This window comes from Odocoileus virginianus, chromosome 4 (assembly GCF_023699985.2).
Source record: "Odocoileus virginianus isolate 20LAN1187 ecotype Illinois chromosome 4, Ovbor_1.2, whole genome shotgun sequence".
Lineage (NCBI taxonomy): Eukaryota > Metazoa > Chordata > Mammalia > Artiodactyla > Cervidae > Odocoileus > Odocoileus virginianus.
In genome coordinates this window covers 63,619,086-63,646,851 of record NC_069677.1, presented here as the reverse complement: position 1 = coordinate 63,646,851, position 27,766 = coordinate 63,619,086, and the positions used below count along the sequence as shown (strand labels likewise).

Here is a 27,766-nt window from a genome sequence, read left to right as displayed (position 1 = left end):
AGAGATACCAAATTTTAAGAACAGAAAAACAATATAATAAATACATCAGTTTTCCCTAAACTGATCTATAGATTTGATCAATTCTAATCAAAACATTGATAGTGAGTTAAAGAATTTGATGAGATGGTTCTAAAATGTTTACAGTAAAAAAAGATCCAAATAGCTATCACAACGCTGAGGAAGAATATTGCAGGGTGTGTGCGGTGGGGAGAGGGGCAGATTATTCCTATTAAATATCAAGAGTTAATTAGTAGAAGGCAGTGATAATTTAAATAGTGTGATATTGTCACAGGGCTGGACAAATTGATCATGAAGTCTGACAATACTAAGCTTTGGTGAGAGTGCTGTGCAATGGAAACATTTAAACCATCTGATAAGAATCAGTCAGTTTAGTTCAATCACTCAGTCATGTTTGACCCTTTGCGACCCCATGGACTGCAGCACACCAGGTTTCCCTGTCTATCACCAACTCCCGGAGCTTACTCAAACTCACGTCCATCGAGTTGGTGATGCCATCCAACCATCTCATCCTCTGTCACCCCCTTCTCCTCCCACCTTCAATCTTTCCCATCATCAGAGTCTTTTCCATTGAGTCAATTCTTCGCATGAGGTGGCCAAAGTATTGAGTTTCAGCTTCAGCATCAGTCCTTCCAATGAACACCCAGGACTGATTTCCTTTAGGATGGAGTGGTTGGATCTCTTTGCAGTCCAAGGGACTCTCAAGAGTCTTCTCTAACAGCACAGTTCAAAAGCATCAATTTTTCAGCGCTCAGCTTTCTTCACAGTCCAACTCTCACATCCACACATGACTACTGGAAAAAACGTAGCTTCGACTAGATGGACTTTTGTTGGCCAAGTAATGTCTCTGCTTTTTAATATGCTGTCTAGGTTGTTCATAGCTTTTCTTCCAAGTGTCTTTTAATTTCATGGCTGCAGTCACCATCTGCAGAGATTTTTGAATGCAAGGAAATAAAGTCTTTCACTGTTTCCATTGTTTCCCCATCTATTTGCCATGAAGTAATGAGACCAGCTGGAGTAGGAATACTATTTTGGAAAAATAATTTGGTATTGCACATATCACTCCAAGTTCATTGTTTAAAAGAATCTTTTACAAGGGCCCCGGGTGACTTGTATAAGAACATTCATAGATGGAAGTAACTCCATCAATAAAAGAATAAGTAAAGCATGAAATATTCCCACTTTTGCATATTACCAATACAGTGAATGAACTACAGCTGAAAACCATAACATGGATGAATCTTATAAAAATCATGAGTGGGCAAAAAAAAGAAACAATGGCTTGATGACATAAAGTATGATACAGTTCTCCTAAAGTTTGAAAGCATATAGAAAAACTATAAATAAAAATTCAGTATAAGATTTACCTCTGGGGATGGGGGGGAAGGACCACGGGGAGGAGCACATAGGAAAGTTGGACAGTTTTGGCAACGGAGCTCATAGTCAGTGAAGAATTCACGGGTTTTCATTTTAAGGTAATCTTCAAGGCCTTGAAAAATTGCAATAGGGGCCATGTGGCATAACTCCTTAACCTATTTTTTCTTAAGCTGTTCAAGAAAAATGAATAAGCTGCCAAGATAGAGCTTTAGCCATCCCCAAAGCTCCACCCTTTCCCAAAGCACCATGACCAGCCAAACAAACATGGATACAAACCAGGCTTGACGTGACAGCCTTTCACAAGGAATTTGCAGTCATGAGAGAAACCTCCTCAGCAGAAACGGTTGCCTTTGCAAATAACATGGCCATACTTTTGCCCCAACATTTTCTGCATCACTTGTGGGAAAGGAGAAATTGAAATTCTCAAGTTAAATAAAATTTTTCCATACTTCCCCACTCTAGCTGAGTAGGGCTAAATTTTCCATGAATGCCGTTTTCTTTGGTAGCATAAAATCTTAGTGAGCCATGTTCTCTGCTTTATTTTCTTTGAACTTTATGTATATTTTTCCATAGATACTTTATATACAAACAAAGAATGTTATAAGATACTTCTTCATAAGTCACTCAAATCATCAGGGTACATATTCACTGTTACTGGTTTCAGGATATCAGGAAGTCTAACAGAGGAGGCCAACGAGTTAACCCTTGTAAGGTTGACTTGATTCACCACCATGTTTTCATTTCGTAGCCATAGGTTTCATAACAAGTTTTGAGTCCCATTTTTTTAAACTTTTTACATTTTGTATTGGGGTATAGCCAGTTAACAATGTGGTAGTTTCAGGTAAATAGCAATGGGCTGAGTCCATTTTTTAATACCAGCTCTTATCTTGAAGATGTTTTATAGCTCCTTCCTGTGGTAGCTTATTCATAAAAATGACCACAGTAATTTTCCCATCCAGAATACATATCCCTTTGTAATGTGACTTTATCACATATTGCATCAAGAGCCTACTTCCACTTGCTTTGAATCTTGGCTGCTCTTGTGATAATCTGACCAAGACAATGCAGTGAAAATGATACTGCAGGACTTCTGGTCTTGAGCCTTAAAAGTCTTATACTTCAGTTCCCACCATCTTGGAATACTGCCCCGAGACCACCATGGGAAAAAGCCAATGGCTAGCCTACTGGGAGGCACATATTAGACCACACTTTCCCTGTCAAATCTCAGGTAACTGGTCACATAAATGACCTCAGGTGAGAATCTGAGAACTGCCCAACCAATTTCAATCTAAATGGCTGAGCCACATAACTGTGAACTAATGGGCTTCCCCAGTGGCTCAGTGGTAAAAGAATCCACCTGCAACGAAGGAGATGTGGGTTCAATCCCTGGATTGGGAAGATCCTGTGGAGGAGGAAATGGCAACACATTCTAGTATCCTTGTCTGGAAAATCCATGGACAGAGGAGACTGGTGGGATATAGTCCATGGCGTCACAAAGAGCTGGACACAACTGAAGTGACTGAGCACACATACAGAGAACAGTTGCTATCTTAAGCCACTAAGTTTGGAGAGTGGTTTGTTATATAAGCAATAGATAACTGATACAGTTCCCTTAGCTTTTCTTTTTTTTAACCTTTTTCTGCATGTGATGTGTGGTGTGTGTGTATGTGTGTGTGCCACATTTACTGTAGCTCCTTCATCAGATTTTGGTCAAATTGAAAAAAATACCCTTGACTGTACCCAAGGGTCCTGGAGAAGAAGGTAAACTAGATATTCAAAGAATTAAATATTTCATTTAAAAGGAATCCCATAGTTGGAATCTTTAGAATGAGTTATTTAATAATGAGACTTATCAGGTAAATTCTTTTTCATAATAGAGTATGTTTGAATTATTTTTATACTTTCTTATTATAAGACATTTCTCTTCTTTCATGTCAACAATCTCACATATCCTTCTGTTCCTTCCACATGACTTTCCACGTTTCTATTCCTTTTTGAATCTGTTTATTTTCTCTGTCCTGTGCTGTCATCCTTATTGTCCACTTCAGGTTTGTGATAGAAGGACTCAATGGACTAATGCATATGGCTATAAGATATCACCTTCTATACCTCCGAACTATATCTCTGATTTCTCCACAGCCCCCTCTATACTGCCTTGTGTTTCTTTTCCTAATAAACTTCACTCTTCTCTTTGCTCCCAGAGATACAGCCCGTGCCTGCTGTGATATGGATATGAGAAACCACAGTGCTAAGCAGCTCAGGCTGTACTTGACAGATTAGAGATTTTTTTTTTTTTCCTTATTTGGCTGTGTCAGGGCAGCAGTGTTATTTGTTTTTCTCTCTGACAGCAGTGACAGCTATTACTGTGCCAGCTCCAAATCCAGAGAGTAAATGAATGCACTGAAGAGGCATGGGGCCTTCTAGTCAGACTCACGACAGCCTCCTGAGCTCTGCTGGGCTGCAGCCTCCTGAAAATGGAGTCTCAGAGAGCAGCAGCCCAGAGTCTCAGGGGACAGTGAGAAAGACACGGTTGGGAAGGAGGGGAAGAGAGCAGGGAGAAACAAGAGAGAAGGTGGAGATAGATAGGAGAGAGGGAAAATAGAGAGTTTTGTGGTTGATAACAATTAACCAGGGGATACTGGCAGTACACTCTTGGCACCTTTGCATCTCTGCCATTGCCTGCCAACCAGAGTTCTTCTTATTAAAACACACACAAAGAGAAACAATAGAAGAATCAGTTTCCCAGAAATGAAGTGAGCAGCATAATCAAGCTGCTTATATTCATAAACCTATTAGATAGCCCCTTCAACTTGTTTTCCCTTTTATTTTCTTGTTAATACAATTGACACATGCAGAGAATATATAGAAGATATATGCAAATTTTAAATTATAATAGTATACTGACTACCGGGAAACCCACTTCCAGCTACGAGACAGAATATTACCAATAACTTATTCCCTCTGTGTGTTTCCTTCCATTCCATTCTTTTCCCTCTTCCCCAGAAATCACCACTTTGCTGAATTTTGTGATCTTAATTCCCTATTTGCTACACATATACTTATATGTATTCTCACCTATATGCATGTACGCTTACACAATATTGTTTAATCTTGGTCATTTATGAACTTTATAAAAAGGTAACATGGGACTTGATTTATTGATCTTACATTGTTTCCAAGGTTCACCTACATTGGCATCAGCAATTTTATTTATTTCATTGTTTTCAGTGCTGTATAATATTACATACATTCATTTTCCTTTTTTTCATGAAATATGAATTGTCTACAAGTGTTTGCTATTATGAATAATGTTGATACAAACATTTTTATACATGGTGCATGTGTGCAAGAGGGTCCCTAAGGAAAATACTCAGAAATATAAGATAAAAATAAGTCCAAAGTATATAAGAATGTATTTATAAATTTTAAAATTATTTACTCATAAATGTAAACACTGGAATAAAGCTATATTCTAGAGTAAAGAAATAATAATAGACAAGGTACTCATGAAGAATGGTATCTGTTTAAGATATAAAGACTAATTATTAAGCCATCATAATTAGGACTGTGTGGTACTGGTGCGGGAATAGATTAGAGATCAATTAGAAAGAATTAATGGCCCAAAACAGAAACCACAACACATAGTACAGGAGGCACTGTAGATCCTAGGAGAAAGTGGACAGGACAATAAATGATGTTAGAATAATTAGTTGTCACTTTGAGAAAGAAAAAATTTAATTAGATGTCTATTTCATATTATATACAAAAATCTATTTCAGAAAATAGACTTACTGCAAAAGCAAAACTTTAATACACTTTAGAAGAAAATTTCTTTCTGATTTTGGGGCAAGGAAGGATTTAGTAAATAAAATTTTAAAATGCTAGCCATAAAAGAAAAAAATTATAAGTTTAACTACATTAAATTTTAAAAATTCTGTTCATTAAGAGAATCATGAAAAAAGTAAAAGCATAAGACACAAACTGGAAGAAAATATTTGTGGCATCTGTAACTAAATATAGATTACCGTGTAGAATATATAAAGAAACCAGGCAAAATAATGAAAATATGATAAAACAACAAGTATAAAAATATGATAAACAACTCATTAGAAAAGTGGATAAAAGGTTTGGTCAGGTATCATATGAAAATATAATCTATTTCCTTAACAATCAGGGAAATAAAAATAAAGACTACAGTAGAATTTCATATCATTCCTATTAAATTGCCAAAAATTCCAAGAAACAATTGCTTTGAGATTATTTTTCATCTATAAAAATGAATATTATGCTGTAGACCCTACCGCCAGCACTTCCACTCTTGGGCATGGATACAGAATGGCCACCAAGTCTGGGAACACAGGCAAATACCTAATAGTTGGTTTATTGCTATTACTCTATAGTACAGATAAAATAATAGCACGCATATTTTGAGAACTCTTTCGTTTTAATTAAACATGGAGATGTGGCAAATCCTTCCTTCCCCACCTCTCTCTTTGCTTAGGCTCCTGAAAAGCATGTTCTTTGGGAACTGCAACTCCCTAACAAAGCTGATGAGACAGTGAAATCTACATAGACTCTCTCTCATAAAAAATTCATGGATGATTTAAGGGGGTTGACTGCCTTGCTGAAGTCCTTCTATGCACATCTAATGGTCTGTGTTTCCTGGATTAAGAACTGGATTAGGAACTAAGAACTGCTCTAAATCATTCTCTTTACAGCGTTAGAGCTTAAGGCACTGACACATTGGCCTCCATCCATGAACTATATTTCTTCATAGTTCTAGATTCATGAAGATTCATGATTCTAGACCCTTGTTCCTTCTTCCAGGTTTAGGAGTCAGTCTTTTGAGACTGCTGAAACTCAACAAACCTTATCCCATTCAAGGACAGAGAAACACTGATTCCAGAACTAGCTCCATGGGCACTCAGGCCTACAGGCCCCAGCTCAGCAGGCATGATCACACAAGAGGGTAGTGTCAGGCATGCTTCTGTGGGGTATTAGAGTCCAGCAGGTAAAAAAACATTCCTGAAGAATGTTGTTATGAATAATATAAGCAACCCCACAGTTGAATCCAGGTTTTCCAGAGTGAGTTACCCCAAATCCAGCAATTCTAAGGAAGTAAAATGAAGTCATACCATCCCTTCAACTATCTCCAGTTAGAAAGGACAGGTTCAAAACTGGAGCCCATTATACAGAGCGAAGTAAGCCAGAAAGATAAAGACCATTACAGTATACTAACACATATATATGGACTTTAGAAAGATGGTAACGATGGCCCTATATGCAGAACAGAAAAAGAGACTCAGATGTATAGAACAGACTTGTGGACTCTGGGAGAAGGCGAGGGTGGGATGTTTCAAGAGAACAGCATTGAAACATGTATATTGTCTAGGGTGAAACAGATAACCAGCCCAGGTTGGGTACATGAGACAAGTGCTCGGGCCTGGTGCACTGGGAAGACCCAGAGGGATTGGGTGGAGAGGGAGGTGGGAGGGGGGATTGGGATGGGGAATACATGTAAATCCATGGCTAATTCATTTCAATGTATAACAAAAACTACTGTAATGATGTAAAGTAATTAGCCTCCAACTAATAAAAATTTAAAAAATTTAAAAAAAAAATAATAAAAAAAAAAGAAAGGACAGGTTCAATTCTACATTGCAGTTATATTCATAGCTCATTATCAAACATTCATATTTTTCATAATTGCTAGGATGAGATGGTTGGATGGCATCACTGCCTCATGGACATGAGTTTGAGCAACTGCGGGAGATAGTAAAGGACAGGGAAGCCTGGTATGCTGCAGTTCATGGAGTCGCAAAGAGTCAGACATGACTGAGTGACTGAACAGCAACAATGATAAATGTGAAAATATGAAATTACTGAGGGCTTGGTTTGTCTTGCATATATAATTATTAATTACAAAACAATATAGGAAATATAATGTATCATCTTAGGAGGAGGACAAAGAGACTTTAAGAATATTGTTCTCAAGTCAGACAGGCTGTGCCATTTATTACCATTTACTTACTGTGTAACCTTGAGCACGTCTCAACTTCAGCATCCGTGCGTGTAAAAGAAAGATGATAATAGTACCTGCCTCATAGGGGCACTATGAGAATAAGATGAGATAATACTTGTAAAAAAGCATAGGTCAGTGTCTGGCACATGGAATGAAATTTAAAAAGTGAGCTTTTCTTAAAATTAACACCCCATTCTTCATCGTTTAGATCCATACCCTCTTTTTTGAAATATTTTTTTTTTTTAAACTGTGGTATTTGCTTTAATTTGTCCTTAACAGAGAAGCTAAAAGGATATCATTTTCAATTCTCTTAAAGAAGTGTTTCACAGATGCTGATCAGTTCTTAGGACAAAAATGTACATGATGACAGTAAGCATTAGGTAGGTTGGCATTGTGATGATAACACCTATGTGACCATGCAAGTAGAGACATTGAGTCAACAGTAAGGGCACAGCTCTCAAAGACTGAGGAGATGAATAGCAAAATAATTCAAATACATGGATTTTATTTAAAAGCAGAGATGTATTTTAAATATTTCTTAAGTTATAAAATGGGGGAGACAACTAGAAAAGATGGTTCAATTAAGAACAATTTAACCTTAAAAAAATGTTTAAAGGTTTCTTTGACTTTATTTCCAGGGGGATATTGTTAAACTTTCCCATGTAAACTGAAAGATGGCTTACATCTAATTTTTTAAATGAAATGAAGTTAATAAAACTTAAGAACTTTTTCATTTAAATGGACCCACAATCCCAAATCCTATAGAACATCTGAGTCCAGCTCTAGCACAGCCTGTAGTTTGATTACAGGGTTTACCAGCAGAAGATCATGGCCCACAAGCTGAGTTTTCATGCATATTCCACAATTACTCTTCATGACCTTCACATCCTCATACATTTCTCATCCTGAGATTCATGGGCATCTGTCAGCTGACTCTCTAGCACAGTTCCCACAGTCTCTTACATCACTCTGTGAGACTGACTCTCCAACATGGAAAATTGCACAATATTCCTAATACCCACCAGGACTACCACACTTGATAGTATGTAAAATCCAACGTCTTCATCCCTCTTCACTAAATTACTACCCAGGATCCACCTACTTTTTCAAATTATTCTCAGACTCCATTCTAACCAATTGTCCTCAGTCCCTTCACTTGCCTATTTTATCCAAACATAAATATATCTGCATAAACTCAGGCATTCCTTCTTTCCCTTAAAAACATGGATTTCTTCTTAGATGGGATTACTGATAAAAATCTCTCATGTCTATGAGTACTTTTAAGGGGATAAATAAAGAAACATGTGGCAGGTTAGTAAATATTTATTCTACCATTTTATTTTTTAGTTTAATATTTTAAGTGTTTCTAGTGCTAATAAAAAATAGAAGTAAAGCAGTTTTTTGGCATGAAGAATATGACTCAGGAGCCAAACTATTTGGTTACTAATATCAGCCCTACTACTTCCACTGTGTTATTCTCTCTGAACCTTAGCTGTCTCAACTGTTAAATGAGGGTAATAATAGTATCTACTTAATAGGATTATTTGGAGGATTAAATGAAATAATCCATGTAAAGTACTTTTTAAAAGGGCACAGTACATATCAAGCTTTCAATAAATGTTTGTTGTATTCTTCTTGTCACTATTAATTTATCAAAAGAATAGAACTGGTTGTTTTCTAAGATTTAAGTTTAAATTTGAGTGATTCACAAAATGGGAGTTACCAAATCATGAAAGTATCATTTTGGTCTGAATTTAAGTGTGTGCCTTTTCTTCAGTGGACTTCCCTGGTGGCTCAGTTGGTAAAGAATCCACCTGCAATGCAAGAGACCACCTGTAATTCAGTAGACTTGAGTTCAATCCCTGGGTTGGGAAGATCCTCTGAAGAAGGAAATGGGGGATTTCCTTATCTAAGAGACCCATATTGTTTGTCATGGAATTTATTATGTAATATAGTTGCTTTAAACATAAATAAAATTTACCTTAGGCGCTGCTTATGGAATGTTTTGAGCATACCTATAAATTAAGCTGGGGCTTGCCACGTTGCTCAGTTTTAAAGAATGTGCTTGCCAATGCAGAAGACGTGAGTATGATCCCTGGGTCAGGAAGTTTCCCTGGAGAAAGAAATGGCAACCCACTCCAGTATTCTTGCCTAGATAACCATATGGACTGAGGAGCCTGTGGGCAACAGTCCATATGGTCACAAGAGTTGGACATAACTTAGTGACTAAACCACCACTAACTTCACTTCAAAATTTTTGAAATTGTATCTGGAGAGCAGCATAGAAAAATGATTGTTTTTCATCATACAGTACCCCAAACAATTGAACCTGCCAATGCTCTTCCTCTGTTTCTGCCCATAGCATAAGTGTGGAGTCACCCATCATCTCCCAGGGATTGAATCCAATGGTTATCTACATCTGTCCCACTTGACCACTCCCCTTCTTCAGATAGTGCTGTTGCCCAGATACCTACCTTTCTCACTCCATATACTTGCTCTGCATGACCTCATTCTCTCAGGATTTCAATAAATTGATGACTCGATATCCATCTTTACTGCCACTGCCTGATACTAAGCCCTCATCCTTTCCAATCTAGCTTGGAAACTGCCTTGCTGCCTTTTTTTCCACTTCACATGGCCACCAGAATGACCTTCCTAAAGTGTAAATCTGACCTTGTCACTCTCGAGCTAAAGCTCTTTAAGGGTTTCCCTTACCTTGTTGCATAAGATCCTAAAATCTTTCATTTATCTATCCCTTCCACATTTTAAAATAATGATCCACATTAGGAAGGCACCCTACAAGTTTTTGTTGTTCAAGCAAAGAACATGGTTCTAAAAGTTTTTGCCAGGGCTGCACATCTTATTCAAATCACTTTCCATTATAAATGGTTAACTGCAGCCTTAAAAATCAATTAGAAGAGCTTCTCAGCTCCAGTAAATACATATTACTGTTTCTCTTGAACTGAAATTTTAAGAACAAGTCAATTACATACAATGCACACATGCTAGTATACACACACACACACACACACACACACACACACACTATATATTGTGCTTTAAAAAATAGATGTATAGAGTTTTAATAATAGCAAAAGCATGTTATGTAAATGCACAAACAAGTATACTTGAAATCTGTTATGAAAGGAAACAGAGTAATAATGAAACTGATTATGCCATAACTTGATAATATTGTCTACAAGTTTAGAATTTAGATCTATTATAAATTTCAGACTTCCATATTATAGAACTGCTAAAGATCAGTCTTTGATATAAACTGATAAGTGTCTGATGAGAGTTCACACATCTCAGAGTCTTGAATCAATGTATAGGAATAATGATTAGGGATGTGTAGAAATTAAATTGTTAAATAAGGAGAGGGTGATAGCAAGATACTGCTGGATCAAGAGCAGCAGTTTTAATTTTTTCCTGACCAAGGTCCTACTTCTTATAGATGGTGAGACTGAAACAATTAGCCTTTCAAGATGTTACACTTCTCATCTTCAGAAGGAAGAGTTTAATCACACAGATCTCTGAGGCCCTTGCCAGCTTTGAAGTTTGAATATTTAGCTATGGCATACCCACAGAACAGAAAAGCCCTCCCTTGAACAAGCTTCCAGAAGGATACAATCCACTGTGACTCTCAAACACAAACAGTTGATAGACCTCTTAGTTGTCCAGACTTTATGAGGCTCCCCAGTTGACATCTCTGTAAGCCTCCAGCTTCAGTTGTTAAAATCTTCAGCTTCTCACTAACTTAACCATGCTGGACATTTTCATATAATGTAGTCTGAGTTGTTCTAGGCTTGAACCAATAAAAATTTAAGAGCGAATTCAATATAACCACCCCCCCCCAACTCCCCATTTTCAGGTCCAAGTAATGATAGCTCCTTAGCCTTCCAGTGACACACACTAAACACTTCATAAGAAAAGGGCTGGGTGAGTGACTAATGTGTGTTTTTAGCCCCAGTTTCTTGTTTTAGGGGTATAACAGCTGTATGCAGTACAATTTCAGGGTAGAACTGGCTGTATTAGACAATTTAAGACATCCGCACCATCATAGTCAGAGCAGCTGAATATGTTTTCTACAGTGTAGATTTAATGATTGGATAGAATTATAAGTGAATTGGATTGGCTTCACCATTTTGTACCACATTCTGCTTTATGATGAGTTGCAAGCCAGAGTCTGGGGCTCGCAGCATAACCAATAAAATATAATGAGAAAAAAACAAGCCTGCATTCTAAAGTGTATCGACCAAAAAGCCATCCCAGCATTAAACAACTCTGCTGATATTTAGAATGTCTGTCTCAGACTGCTTTCGTGTTAACTTTCCCTTAGAAAGAAAACCCCTGACATATATTACTATTGTACTCCTGTCAAATACAGGTAAGATCCTGCAAAGAAGATGGAAAAAGAATACAACGGGCTTATCTGCATTATTTAAGCCAAAAAAGGCAATGTGTTTCACATAACTCAAACCAAATTAGCCACATTATCTAAGTCAGAAGTTCAAAACTCACAGAGAAAATCCAACAATCTAATTCTAGTTTGCTTTGATTTGAAGCCTTGTGTTTCTCAGAAGACATGCAAGCCTTGGAACTGAGTCAGAAAAGCGTGTCAAGATGTGATATACTGAAAGAAAAAAAAACAAACAACAAAAAACAATTCACCCAGATAGTGTGAGGCTAGGAAATGTGAGATTGGCCCCACAGCCTTCTGGAACTTAAGCTCCAAATGTCACTTACCCTATGACGATGCAGGAGATGGCCGTTCCCAAGAAGGCATATGTTAAAATAGATCCCAAGTTTTGAAAAAAGTGTCTCTGGGGAGGAAAAGATCGATTTCATATAGTACATCAGATTTTTTCTTCTTAGCATAACAAGAAATAAAAACAAATGCATGTGTTTTCATAGCCTCTCCCTTTCCTCACTTTTATAAAGGCCAATTTTGTTTTTGAAGCCTCAGTTGCTGACCTTATTGTACAAAGAAAACTTAGCTGATTAACACTGTAAAGGGCAGAGGTTTCCAACAAATAGGAAAAAAAATACATCTGGAAAGCGACAGGCCAGAACTGGCTGGCCCTGAGAGAGGAGGAAGGGGCTGGGGCAATGGTCATGCAGGACTCTGGAATGATTAAAGGAAGACAGAGTTTTTAAGAAGTTTTGTTGTCACTGAAACCCCTTTAGCACTTTAAATATACTGTTCTAAAAGATTTAAGTTGCCATTTGACTTTTACTGGATCTTTGATTTACTGTTTTTCTGAAAGTGATGAAACTGAACCTTAATCACCTACAACAGTTTATTTTAATGAATCACACAAAATGATGCTTAGTCTTGGGGCTGGGATGAAGAAGGATGAGCAGAATAAATCCAGCTTTCTAAATCTTTTCAAATGCTTGCTTGGAAAAACTCCCTTCCAGTTCTATAAGTGGTAACTAAGTAGTCAGAACTGACAGCAAGAGGGAGCCCAAAGTACACAAGAAAATCAAGTCTGTACTGAACTAGTAAAGGCTGCTGAAGCCTACAGGCCAAAGGGAGGAGAGAGCCCTAGGAATCTCTGGAATCAGGGGTGGGCAGCAGGAAAGCAACCACATTAACTCTGCATCTCAAAACTCATTCAGGCTGGAGCCTTGATCTGTGGCCCTGGTGAGGCTAGCATGTAGACTTTGGTGTGAATTACTAATTTAGGAAATGTACATGTTCAGGCTGCACATAAGTAATGTTTTGCAAGTGCAAAAAAAATGCGAGACTGAACTTTCTATAAACTCAATGTTAATTAACAGCAAACCCTTTGGTTATAATCATCTAGAATAAAATTGCCCAATAGAAATATAATGGAAACCATATATGTCATTTAAAATGACATATGTAAAAAAAATTAAATGACATGTGTACTTTTCTAGTAGTCATATTAAAATAAGTCTTTAAAAAGTAAAATGAATGTTGATACTATAATGTATCCAAAAATTATCATTTCTACATGAAATAAATATAAAACATTGTTGAAATATTTTACATTCTTTTTTTATACTGAGCCTGTAAAATCCAGTGCATATTGTACACTTAAAGCACATCTTCATTCAGACTAGTCAAGTTTCAAGGGCTTAATAGCTGCACATGACTAACAATCAGTATACTGGACAGAGCAAGTTTAGAAGAATTCTAAGCATGTCAGATTTGAATCTGTATCACACAATCTAAGATAATGATATTTTTACCAAATAGGTAAACACATAAAATAAAACGATACTTTTTTTTTTCAATAGTGCTGGCAAGATTCTCTATTTAATGATAATCACTGTATATTTACCTTCTTTAGACTATATCCAGCATGAAATATAATTGGCGGCAGTAAAACATTGAAGAAGATTTCTGGATCAAATGTCATCTGCCAAAAAACACAAATGTGTAGTTATGAAGATGCTCTTTTGGGCTAATAAAAATAAAGTTTAAAAAAAGTTATAGTTGCCTTTGCTAAAGTTGTATGAGACATATCAACATACTGTTAAATTAGCAGAGATGAAAATAAGAGAAAATGCAAACTTAGAAATTTATGATTGACTATAACTTATAAAGTAATATTGTAAATGTAAAACTTACATTCCATTCTGTAGTTAATATGAACAACATAAAATCTGAAAGAAACCTTTCTAGGCAAAGAAAATTTTTTGTTTTTATTTTGATTAGTTATTCATTCTTCACATTTTAAATGTTTTTATTCTATTATTTTTTTTTTTTTGGTCGAAGGAATTGGTAGTGTTCAAACATTTTAGCTTCTGACATGATTTATTTAAAGTTTTCCCAAATAAAACATTTTTAGAAATTTAGTCTTATTTTTCCCTACTTTATCCTATTCCAAAGTTCAGAATATTTTCCAGACTCTGAAAAAAACACATTTGAAAGAGAAAAAGGATTTTTCCTAGTATTTGTTTATTGGCTTTTACTTAAATGCTAAAATAAACTTGGCAAAAATTCCTTAGTGTGAAGTATGATGAAATGAGATGTAGAAATTCTTGAATCCAATACATGCTCTGTGCTGAGTAGTCTGAAATGAAAACTAACTTAATCTTTAAAACCTTCCTTAGATTCATCCTCTTCTTCTCTACTTCTCTCACATTCTGTCTCTCGCTCTCATACACACATACACACACACACATACACACGTGTGCGCACACATACATACACTGCCATTCATTATTTCTCCACTAAGGCCTTCTTACCATTATAACACTCATCAAAATCTTTCAGATGTACAGGTCTCACAACTACACTTTCTATACTTTTTTGCCCGAATTCTTACTCATCTCTGAAGCTGATTCTCAAAAACTACTTCTCTCTGAAACATGCTCTGATTTCCCCAGTCAAAACCGACTGTTCTTTCTTCTGTGGTCTTTCAGCACTTTGTACCCTCCCTTGTAGCATATGCTTCATAACATAGTTTATCAGTTTCTGTTTGACTGTTTTCTCCATTAAACTGGGAACCCATCAAGGATCACAATGATGCCTTGGCTAATTCTGTGCTGCTTTCATCCCTTCCAGGGCTAGCTTATTGCTCGATATATTTTTCTAAATTGGGAAAAAAATTAATTGCCTTTGAAAGTCAAATCTATTAAAATGGAGTGAATTATGAAAAAGTGAAAATGTTAGTCGCTCAATTGTGTCACTCTTACGACCCCATGGACTGTAGCCTACCAGGCTCCTCTACCCATGGAATTCTCCAGGCAAGAACACTGGTTGCCACTCCCTTCTCCAGGGGATCTTCCCCTACGGATCAAACCCAGGTCTCCCACATTGCAAGCAGATTCTTTACCATCTGAGCCACCAGAGAATTTATATATATCTCCCTAAAAACCTTACATATCACAGGTAAGAATTACTTAAGTAAAAACTAAGAAAAGTTTTTCTTAACTCCATTATTTACTTTGGGTCTAATCGAGCATTGCCAGAGTCCCTCTTCTCCCTTCCCCACACTGGCCCCTTGACTCTACTCATCTAATATTTGGGAAGGGGTAGGCTGCAGAAGTAGGAACCATGTAACTCAGTTGGGTGCCCACTTATAAGCCTAGTTATTCTCTCACTGATGCCACAAGCTCTTGGACCAGTGAGCATTCAGGCAGAACAGCTTGGCCCATCCGGAGCTTTCTTGTGCCTCTCATGTTTCTTCATCTTTAAGATGAACACAATAATTTTACACCTATTTTCTAAGGTGGTTGTAAAAATTAAGTGAATTAATACTTGTAAAGTTCTTGCAGCATTGCTTAACATATAGTAAGCACTTTTAAGAATTCATTACTAAAGAAAATGAAATATCTGAATTAATATTGTAAAGTTATATGATTTGAAGAAACTGCCCCAATGTCAGGAACTCTTAAGTGTTACAACTGTGTAACATTTGGGCAAAGAGATTACTTCTCCTTCTAAATTTACTCTTTTTTTCTAAGATTATCTAAAACACCATTATTGATCTATTTTTGAGGCCTCTTCAAGAGTCTATCAGTTGCATATATGAAAGCTTTTGCAAAGAGATGTATTTCGTTCTGGAGGAGTGAAGCCATATAGCTGTGATCTGTGATCATCTGGAAGAGAGGATTACAGTGGCACAACATCTTGGGCAGAAAATCCCTCGCCTCTGCAGTTTTTCTGCAAAAATCAGGTTAATCACTCAACCAGAACATTTCAATAATCAGAGTGCCCCATTCCCTGCATGCAGGTTAACTAATGTGCTATTGAATTATATTTTCTGGAGCAGCCAGATGAAACTGGCAGGCTGAGAATGGCATGCAGAGTACGAGGATTTATTTGTATATACAAAACAGATTTGTGTTCCTTTCAGACTTGCTATAAGCTTAGGAACTGCTAAATCAGAGTTCTGGGAGTAACTCCAAACCCAGATAATTTCTCAGAAATGGCTGGATCTGCCACTGCACCAGACTCCAGATGGTGGTTCCACATGTCATTTTCCTCAGACTTTGTGTTCAAATCATGGCCTTGGAGGTGAGACTGGTTTAAAAGCCCAAACAATTAAAATTTTTCATTAGTATGAGGGGGAAAAAAATCTAAGACAGATGTGATATGGAAGGACAGAAAGTTAAAAATCTTTCAGCTAAACATACTAGTCTTAAAATACAAGTTTTAGAGACCAGCACCGTCCAACGGAACTTTCTGTGATGGTGGAAATATTCTATTACTATCCTGCCCAATAGAGTAGCCATGGGCCATATGATCTATTGAGCAATTGAACTGGAGGCTACTGGAATGGAGGGACTGAAATTTTTATTTTTCTGTGGCTAGTAACTATGGGACAGTACATTTATAGACAGCTACTAGAATTTAAAACTTCAGACCATTCAGTTTTTAGATGGTTTATCGTCCTATATAAGGAATGATTAATTTGGAGCAACAGACCTACAACTCAAATGGTAGAATTATGAACGCTTCATGAAAACTGAGATTTTAAAATACTGGGATTCAATTCTTAAAATACCAGATAGTATGAGACAGAAAAATACCGATATGTTCAACTAATACAAGGATGCAGTAGTTTTATCTATTATCTCAAATATGCACTAGTGTTTGGCTAGGAATAGCCCAGACATACATTCATAGAGATAATCAACTTGAAAACTTCCAAGAGTAGAAGGGAAAGGTACCAAGTTCAACTCTCAAGTTCATCAGAAGGTTATAGATACAAAATTCTGTCTGGGCCTAAGTATTAAGGCATCCAGTGACTCAATATGAATTATTTGGAAAAAATAGTTGCATAGTGTTCTATGCAACTACTAACTAAATAAGCACTAAAATAACCACTTTAATGGGGGACTGTGATTTATGTGGCATATTACTTCTAAAGAGGCCTTTTAAAAACATTTTCATCAACTCTGACAGCATGGTAGCTGGCAGACGCAATTATGCCCTTTTTCCAGAGACAGGAGAAGAAATGAAAGGCATGCCCGGTGTCAATCAATGTGACAGGGTTATCACTGGGAACTGGGTATGTATGCAGGGGCAAACTAAATGTGTGCTTTTCAGTCGAGAACCAGGCTAACATAATTGCTTAAACCAAGATTTAGGAGTGTTTAAGAGAGGTTGGCACTCAGAAACAGGCTTCATTATTCTGGCAATTCCCAGCTCCTTTGGAAAAATAAAAGTAGTTAACACAATAATATGTTCACTTATCTGCAATGATTTGTTCATTAGAAATCTAGTGAGCCCTGTCTCTGCTGCAATCCAGAGTTCTCTAGAAAACAGATAGCACTCTGGGCTTGCTGACCCTGCAGGGAACCTTGATCTTAAATCAGCACATGAGCTGAGTTTTGAAGGATGAACCTCTCCAGAGGGCACCAACATACAAAACCATGCTCCTTTGTCTGCCCTGGGAGCATTGGGCCAGGGTTCGCCAAGCCACAGGGCAAACTGGCAGCTTCCTGAAGTTTCAGTTATACTTAAAAGCAAGTAGTTTGAAATATTTTGAATATTTTAAGCATGCAGATATATTTAAAAGTGAAAATCAACAATTGCATGCATCTTTAATATGTATAGAAGACTTCAAAGAAATCTTGGCTTGCTCAGGGAAGGCAGCTCTAGAAAACACAAGAATGAGTGTTTCCTTTCCTCTGCCCTAGGTGATGCTTTGTTGTGAGAAGTACCAGAGGAGGGAAAAGAAAAATAATTTCAGAATATATACTGAAAATACACCACCTACAAATTAGATAAGGTTAATCTACTTACTTAATCTCTCTGAGCCTCAGTTTCCTCATTTGTAATTTGCCTACTTCCTAGACTTGCTTTTCATGATTAGATGTAATAAGAGATGTAAAGGGGTCTACGTGGTACCCAACACTGATTGTTTCTCAAGAAATGGTCACTGTACCTGAATTGAAATGAAAGAAACTGTTGATGCAATGGATTGAGGATTGGAGGTACGAGGCACGAGGCACAGAAATATTCATTCAAACATGGAGAAAAGTAGAAACGTTTTACCCAGCAAGATTAAACAATAAAATGGCTATTGGGAGTATAAATTTGTAAAAGTTTTTAGTAGGGTAATTTAGCAACAGCTATCAAAATGTCAAATATCCATACTATTTGATTCAGCAACATCTAATCTGAGAATTTATTCTGCAGATATGCTTGCACATGTGTGGAATGACATAAGGACAAGAGTATTCATTGCAGATGAATGAATGGGGAAAAAAAGAAAACATTGAGGATGACTGAGCCACAGACTGGTTAAATAAATCACAGTGTACAGCTGACCCTTGATCAAGGTAGGGGAGTGCTGACTCCCCATGCTTGAAAATCCAGGCATAACTCACAGTTGGCCCTCTGTATATGAGGTTTTTCTCTTTCTGCAATTTCTACTTATCTATGGTTCTGCCTCTGCAGATTCCAATAACTGTGGATCATGTAGGACTGTGATATTTGCTATTGAAAAAAATCTGCACATAAGTGGACCCACACAGTTCAAACCTGTGTTGTTCAAGGGTCAACTACAATCTGTAAAACTGAATACTATGCAACTGTTAGAAAGGCTGAGGAGAGTGTCTAGGAACTGATTTATGGCTGCTTTCTAAAATTTGTTGTGAAGCTAAAACAGTAAGGTATAAAACAATCCATTTGGCATGTGTAATAAAAACTTGCTATGTCCTCACCACACTCCCTTTCTTTTCTGTCCTTGCCAGATACTAGACTACATTTTCTTGTCATCATGTGTGATATATGACAAAGGTCTGAATCTGACCAGTTGAATATGGATAACAGTAATATAAGTAATTTCCAACCCTGGTCTCTAAAATCCCCTAGGTCTCCTATGTTCTCTGTTTGTCTGCCATTGTTAGTTCCCATAGAACATCTGGCAGAGGTCCCAAATACTAGGGAGTGGCATAGCCACTAGCTTAAAGGAAGCTGGGAATGATTACCGGCCCCTGGAGAAGACTACAAAGGCCACAGTGGACTGGAACACAAGCAATAAATAAACTTTATTGTACTAAGTTGTTGAGATTTGGGCTTCCCCAATAGCTCAGTTGGTAAAGAATCGGCTGCAATGCAGGAGACACCAGGCTTGATTCCTGGGTTGGGATGATCCACTGGAGAAGGGATAGGCTACCCACTCCAGTATTCTTGGGCTTTCTTTGTGGCTCAGCTACTAAAGAATCCACCTGAAATGCAGGAGGCCTGGGTTCGATCCCTGGGTTGCGAAGATCCCCTAGAGAAGGGAAAGGCTACCCACTCCAGTATTCTAGCCTGGAGAATTCCATAGACTGTATAGTCCATGGGGTTGCAACAAGTCAGACATGATTGAGTGACTTTCACTTGACCTCACATTGAGATTTAGGGGTAGTCTGTCAAATATTTGGCCTGTTTCAAGATTTGTGTGGAAAAGGTGGACGTGTAGAATATTTACCTGCATATTATATATATGTGTGTGTGTGTGTGTGTGTGTGTGTGTGTGTGCATACACATACTACTGTAAATTGTATATATACTATCATACATGTTATATATGGGGCTTCCCTGGTGACTCAGATGGTAAAAAATTCATGAGCAATGCAGGAGACCTAGGTTCAATCCCTGGGTCAGAAAGATCCCCTGAAGAAGGAAATGGCAACCCACTCTAGTATTCTTGCCTGGAGAATTCCACAGACACAGGAGCCTGTTGGGCTATAGTCCATGGGGTCACACGAGTTGAACACAACTTAGTGACTAAACCACCATTGTCACCATGTTATATATTTACAATCAGTTGCCTCTGGGGAGACCAGGGAGGAAAATTTGGTGGCAGGAAGAGTGGTGGCTTGGAGAAGGCTTTTCTGTATTTACTTAGTGAAGGATGACTCTCTTTTCCCTGGCTTTTATCTATAGATACAGAGATGACTGCTGCTTAGCACAGTGCATCCAGGATTTTTGCCATCATGACATACACACAGAAAGTGATTATATTTGGTCAGTGGAGGAAACTGGGGAAATTAGAGCCCTGATAAGACAATTCAGGGCTAAATGGATGAGTCTGGGACTCTGACCATCCTCAGCCCAAGGATGAAGGGATTTAAAGCCTGTGGAGCAGCTGCAATCCATTAGCACATCAGCTGGAGAGCACTGTACAGGATTCAACACTCCTGGCCCTCATCTCACCTTTCACTCACCCTCCCTAGGAAACAGAGCGTGACCAATCTAAGTTGGAGAAAAGAAATTGAGAGTGTGCATCTCAGCCTCCTCTCTCTCCATGTTGAAATCAGCCTGTTTGCTCAAAGTGGATGCCCCTAGCTCCTCCCAAACATAGGGAAGGCTATCTGTCCAGCTGCATCTGTGGCTGGTTTGATTAGTCTTTATAACTCTGGGGCTAAAGATGAGCAAGCCAGCTTACAGACTGAGCCTCATTATTTTACCTAGTTTTGATCTCCATCTTTCTCATTCCTATATCTGTATCTCAACTAGTTATAAAATCAGATGGGCAACTCTACCTCAGCAACAACAAAAATTTTAATAAATTAAAAAACTCAGATGGGCAAAAGAGATGATACTGAATAACTTCTTTAAGATTTCAACATACCCTTTTGTACCTTTTGAGTGTGAGCCACATGAATGCATTACCTACTCAAAAAATAAACTGAAGTAATTCCCAAAGAAAAGATGTCTCAGGTAGATTAGTTTGAAGGGCCCTCAGCATTGGCCTGAACGAAGGGAAACCATTATCAAGCCACAGTTGCCAGAATGAGCACAAAGTAACAACAATGTAAATGAAGGTGGTTATCACAGAATGGACAAAAAGAAACAAACCCAGGAGACATCCATTCATTCAACAATATTTACTGAGAATAAGCCAGGCATATGGCAAGGAGGATCAGGGGAGCTTGCAGGTAAAACAGAGAGGCAAAAATTTTAAAAACTCAAAAGGAACCCATATTTTTGCACCTAGGAATATGGCTGAATAAAAAATGATTGAAGAGGAGCTGACTTGGCAGAGGTAAGAGGGGTCAGCAAAGCTCAGGACTAATTGAAGTTTTTGTTCCCTGAGTCTGAGGTGTCTGTGAAACACGTGGAAATACATGCTTGGGGACAGGTGGGCCAAGGAGAAATGATTCAAAATCATCAGCATAGAGGAAAGGATTTGTTGAGTATAGGTGGGATCTTTGAAGGGGTAAGTACTATAGGAAAGAGAAGAAGATCAAGAACAGACCCTGGGATGGAAAGAGGTGGTACTATCATGGGAAGGACAAAGAGTGAGCAATCATGAGACAAGCAGAATGAGGATCAGGGCCACAGAAAACCAAGGAGAAGTGTGGTGTAAGAAGGAGGTTCAAGACTGTCAGATTTAGCAAGTAAAAATACACCCAGTTCAATGGGAACTTCAGATAAGCAATAATTTTTCAAAACAGTTTCTTAGCACTGCATTTGGGATATGCTTTGCTCAATTATTTGTTACTTACCTGAAACTCAATAAACAGAGAAGTGAAAATAGAAAGGGGCTTCCCTGGTGGTTCAGCAGCAAAGAATCTGCCTGCAATGCAGGAGATGTGGGGTCAATCCCTAGGTCAGGAAGATCCCCTGGAGAAGGAAATGGCAACCCACTTCAGTATTCCTGCCTGGAAAATCCCATGGACAGAGTAGCCTGGAGGGCTACAGTCCATGAGGTCGCAAAAGAGTCTGACACAACTGATCGACTGAACAACAGAAAAAGGAGAAAACCAAAAGTGAACCTATGTTTCTGCATCTGGTTGACTGAAGGGATGAATAACCAAGGAGCCGCTGACCCTTCAGCCCAATATCAATGACTAAGAAAAGAATTTCAAGGATAGAGGAGAATCCTTTGAATTTCATAATTAGGAAGTGGTTGTCAATCCTTTTCAATTGATTCCAATCAAGAAATGGATACAGGGAGTAAAGGAAAAAGTGAGTGATGGGAATGTAGAAGCAGTGGGTTTAGAACCTTCATTTGGAAGGTTGAGTGTCAAGCAACTTCAGGAGTCCAATAACAGGCTCTAGGATGAGATGAAGGAAAAACAAAAGGATAAAGGCTAAGAAAGAAGGAAGCAGGGGAGCATATCAGGACAAAGAATGGTGAAGGCTTAAGTTTAGGGAGGTAAGGAAGTGGGGTGTGTGTGTGTGTGTGTGTGTGTGGGTGTGTGTGTGTGTGTGTGTGTGTGTGTGTGTACACTAGCCACTCAGTTGCATCTGACTCTTTGAGACCCTATGGATTGTAGCCTGAACCAGGCTCCTCTGTCCATGGAATTCTCCAGACAAGAATACTAGTGGGTAGCCATTCCCTTCTTCAGGGGATCTTCCCAACCCAGGGATTGAACTGGGTCTCCTGCACTGCAGGAGTTTGAGCAACCAGGGAAGCCCCAAGGAAGCAATATAAGCAGCAAAAAGATAGTGAATTAAATTTTTTAAAAAATATATGGAAAGAAATCTTTCTCTCAAACTTCAAATTTGTGGAGCAGCCAGGTTAGGAGATAGTTATTCACAGTGAAAAGCATTCTTCTGCTCCTCCAGATGGTTTCCTACTGGGCCCTTATATGTGGCAGGGACTCCTCAGTGAAACAGGCTTTACTTCATGCAGGCTGTTTATTAAGAAATACATAGTGCCACAGGCAGTCAGAGGGAGAAACTGCCTGAGAGGTCACCTCTCTTAGGGGTCTGCAAACTGATCTCTGTCAATTCCTGGGCTCTGCGGAGGGAGTGGTGGTGATGGGACATGGGAATAAGAGTGCTGGTCTCTACCCTGGCTCTGTCCTCCAGGTTCTGCCTGAGCAGTTTTGATTTCACCTGTTTTATACATTGAGAAGGGTTTTCAGATTTTCTTTGAATGAAGCATTCCTCTGCTTCATTTGAAGCAGACCCTGACCTAATATTGTCCCCTAGAAAGTTCAAGGAACACGTGAAATGTCAAGGTGTCACTCAGAGGCACCACTGAACTTAAAAAATCTAGACCAGAGCTATTCCTCTTTTGTATAGTATGTTCTTAACTTTACTTTAAATAAGTTTTAAATGTTGTGTCAGAGTTAAAGACCCTTCTTTCCCCCTTCCCCAGAAGTGACCAATACCCTGAAGTTAGAGAGTGTTCTTTTCTTCCATGACTGTGTTCTTATACTTCATATACAGGTATCCATAGCAATGATTACTATTATTTGTGCATCTTTAAATTTTACAGAAATTTAGCTATAAATAGCCTTTTATATGGGATTCTTTGGTGGTTCAGTGGTAAAGAATCTGCCTGCAATGCAGAAAGTGCAGGTTGTATCCCTGGGTCAGGAAGATCCCTGGAGAAGGAAATGGGCATCCCACTCCAGTATTCTTGCCTGGGAAATCCCAGGGACAGGGGAGCCTGGTGAGCTACAGCCCATGGGGTCACAAAAGAGTTGGACATGACTTAAAATGACTAAACACACAACACCAACCTTCTATATCCTGCTTTTTACATTTAGAATTTCTTTTTTTACAACTTATCTACATTAATACAAGTGGATCGTGTCCATTTGCTTAAATTGCATTATAGCCTTCTATAGGATGAATACTTCATGATTGTTTTTTCCCTTCTCTAACAAGAGAATTAGGGCAATTAGGCTGTTTCCTATTTTTCACTATGACTAGAAATAATGCAGTAGATATTCTTGCACTTAAGTCTTTGCATATAATACGTGTGAAGTTCTCTAGAAGTGGAATATACTAAAGGTAGAATTGCTGGATGCTGAATCTTCAACTTTACCAGTGAAGTTACTTTAAAGTGGTCACACCAATTTACACTCTATAGAAGAGTATAGGAGTATTTTCTCACATTCTAACCCATGCTTAATATTGACAAATTTCCAATTTTTACCAATCAGGGCTGCTAAAATATTACTGTTTTCTTTGCATTTCCCATTACTAATGAAATAAGTATATTTTGTGTGTTTTTTGGTCTTTTGTGACATCTCTTTAATGAATTTTTGGATCATATCTTTTACCCAGTATGACTTTTTCTTGTTTATTAATTCTTCACACAATATGGTTACTATTCAGTTTTGGTTATTTACATTTCAAACATATTCTTCTATTCTCTTACCTCCTTAAACCTTTTAACACTTTTTTAACTTTATCACTGGTGTCTTATTCATGCAAAAGTTTTTCATTTTAATGTAGTAAAATTTATTCCATTTTTTACTTTGATTCAGCTTTTGGTAACTTCTTTAAAAAATCTTTCCTTATCCTGATGTCATAAATATATTCACTCCTAGTTTTATAATTGGCTGTTTACCCTAAATTTTAAAAGCATAAGGAAAGGTTAGGGTTCAAATATAAATAAAGCAAGTTACAAAGTTTTAGAGACCACCTGATTTAAATCACATAGAAAAAAATGTAAAATAAATGTCAATATTTTTCCTTGTAATGATAATCATGAATTATTAATATCACTGAGAAATTGTGAGACTATCATACCACAAAACCATGATGTCTTTTCAAGTAGTTGAAATTCCAGAAGTTATAAATACACTATTGTGAAATTTATACATGCAAAAATGACAGATATAAACATTGGTATTTCATCGGAGGTAGGTAATGTCTATGTTTGTGTGTGCATGCTAAGTCATTTCAGTCCTTTCCAACTCTGTGTGACCCTATGGACTATAGCCCGCCAGGCTTCTCTGTTCATCAGATTTTCCAGGCAAGAATACTGGAGTGGGTTGCCAGGGGATCTTCCCAACCCAGGGACTGAACCCGTATCTCTTATGGCAGGTGGTTTCTTTACTAATAGTGCCACCTGGGAAGCCCAGGTAATGTCTACAAACCCAGGCAAACTTAAGTGGAGAATTTAGAATAAAACATTTATATAATTCTAAATATTTAGCTTGGCAGCATGGAGTTGTGGAAAGTACACTGAACTCAAGAGTCAGAAGACCTTGTCCAAAGACCAGTTCTGCCACAGATCAATCATGACCAAGTCACATAAGTTTTCAGAGCCTCAGTTTCTGAAACATGGGGGTGATACCTGTTCACCTCATGGAAAAATGGTGAGACTAAAATGGAAATAACAGCAATCTTTGAAAAGGAAATGCATATTTATTGTAATTTAAGCAGGGCTGAAGTTCAGGGTCTGTGTTCCTCGCTAATAGACTGCTATTACCACTTGCCAGTTAATCATAACATTAAGTAATAACTTTTTTTAAAAGCACCTTCATACATAGACTCTCATATTTTCTTTGCAACTACTGTTTGAGGTAAGTACTGTGAATATCCCTCTTTTACAGAGGTGAAATCAAGGCTCATAGTTACATGACTTTTACAATTACAAACCTCATAAGTATCAAGACTTGTACTCATATCTTAGCTTCTAATTGTGAGTCCATTGCTTTGTTGATAACAATAATGATAACAAAACTAGCAGTTAGTATACTTTGAACACTTCCTATGAGCCAGGCACTAGTCTAAGTGCTTTACAAGTTTTTCTTATTTGCAACTCACAATTATCCTACCAGGCAGTTAGGGATATCCCATTTTACAAACAGGTAATTGAAGCACAGAGAAACCAATCATCTTACCCAATATCATTTAGCTGGCAAGTAGCACCTGAACCAAGTAATATGGCTCCAGGGACTACCTTCTTGACTAAAATATTCCATCTTCCATCCACCTATGGGTTCAGGTTACCCACTCCACTACTGGATGTGTCCTCATTAGCTGCAAATACATAAAGACCACCTACATTTTCCAAATCATTGCTACAGCATATAGACACCAATGGCCAGAGAGTCTCCTATGTTTCTGAACAAGATTCTTGACACATGAACTTATCTCTGTTACCTTTGTGACAGACTTTTACTAAGGTAACTATACCTTCCAGCTTCACCAGAACAATCCCAGGTAGTAGCTGTTGTCCTGACTTAATACTCATGCTCCTCATTCACATGCAAGAGTTCTAGCTTGAAAATCAAATGATATGGTTTTCTATTCCTAACTCTAGACACTCAGACTCCTGGCCTTTATTTCCTTATACATAGCTTGGATTGGCTGCTGGTCCCCTATAGGCCTGCCCTTTGCTGTGTGAGTTGCCTATCTCCCATCACCCCCACTAGCAGTGGTATTAACATGATAAGGGGACTTCCTGGCTTCATATCAGCAGGGGAAGAGAAAATAACAGGTGGATGTGAGAAGGGCTTGATCCTTCATCTCACCAAGAGTATTCATTCTTCAATACTTGGGTGAGGCTTGCAAAAGGAAAGACAAGCTTGTACATCAAGAATGATTCCCTCTCCATCTGGAATTGGCCTTCATCTTGGCCAATCTTAATATTATAAAGCAAAAGAAACTGCTTTCTGACCCTCATTATATATAGGAATGTTACAGTCCCCCAGAGTTTCTTTTTGCTTTACAATTTTCTGAGTTTCCATTATCTTTTTCAGTCCTTAGCTTTGAATTGTACATGCAGCTTCCCCATCATAAGGCCTCAGCAGGGAGCAACTGGCTTGGGAAGCTGGACAGGGAAGGGCTGAATCAGCAAGGACCAGTCACAGCAGTCATGCTTGAGGGGATTTGGGGGAAGTAGAGGGGATGAGCTGAAATCAGCATAAAATGGTGCCAAACAACTTGATTTAAAATTAAAATGATGTGTTTTTCAAACAGTGCATTCACCTTAAAAATGATGCATTAAAAAACAATACCAAACTTCCTTCAACATAACTACTTCAAACTTTGTCCCAAGCGGGAAATCCATGCTTGCCAAAGGCAGATGTTAAGGAAGAAGAGTAACATAGCACTTCTAACAACTTTTTCTCATCCATTTTGTAAAGTGGTATGACCGATCCCTGTTCTATAAAGAAAAATATGAGAGGTTAACATCTCCAAGTTCTCAGTGCTAGAAGTGGCCGAGATAGGATTCAGCCCAAGGTGTAATTATAAAACTGCAATGGACTGAAAATTTGTGTCTCCTCAAAATTCATATGTTGAAATCAAACCCCCAAGATGATGGTCTTAGGAGGTGGGGCCTTTGGGAGGTGATTAGGTCATGAGGATAGAACTCTCATACAGGGGATTAATGTTCTTATAAAGGAAAACTGAGAGGGCTCTCATTCTCTCCTCCACTTAAGGACACAGCAGGAAGACAGCCATCTATGAATCAGGAAGTTAGCTCCCACCAGACTCCAAATATGCTGATGACCTGATCTTGAACTTTCCAGCTTCTAAAACTGTGAGAAATAAATATTTGTTGTTTAAGTCACCCAGGATATGGTATTTTTGTTATAGGTGGCAAAAAGGACTAAGACAAAATCCTTATGCATTTCTCCATATCACCCTAGAAACAGTTAGTTCAAACCAAAGATAGGAATCTCTAACAGTGGAATTTTAAGACAAGCCTCATGTGAGAAAAAACTTTT

General features: G+C 38.0%; 1 protein-coding gene across 1 annotated transcript in view; it reads right to left on the bottom strand.

Moving 5' to 3' along the window:
* Positions 1-27,766, bottom strand: part of SLC9A9 (solute carrier family 9 member A9) — a 639,391-nt gene that overhangs the window by 575,082 nt on the left and 36,543 nt on the right. The window contains exons 3-4 of the mRNA XM_070466623.1: positions 13,729-13,806; positions 12,164-12,240 (exon numbers count right to left, since the gene is read on the bottom strand). Of these exons, the coding sequence (XP_070322724.1) occupies positions 12,164-12,240; positions 13,729-13,806 (155 nt within the window). The remainder of the gene's footprint in view (positions 1-12,163; positions 12,241-13,728; positions 13,807-27,766) is intronic.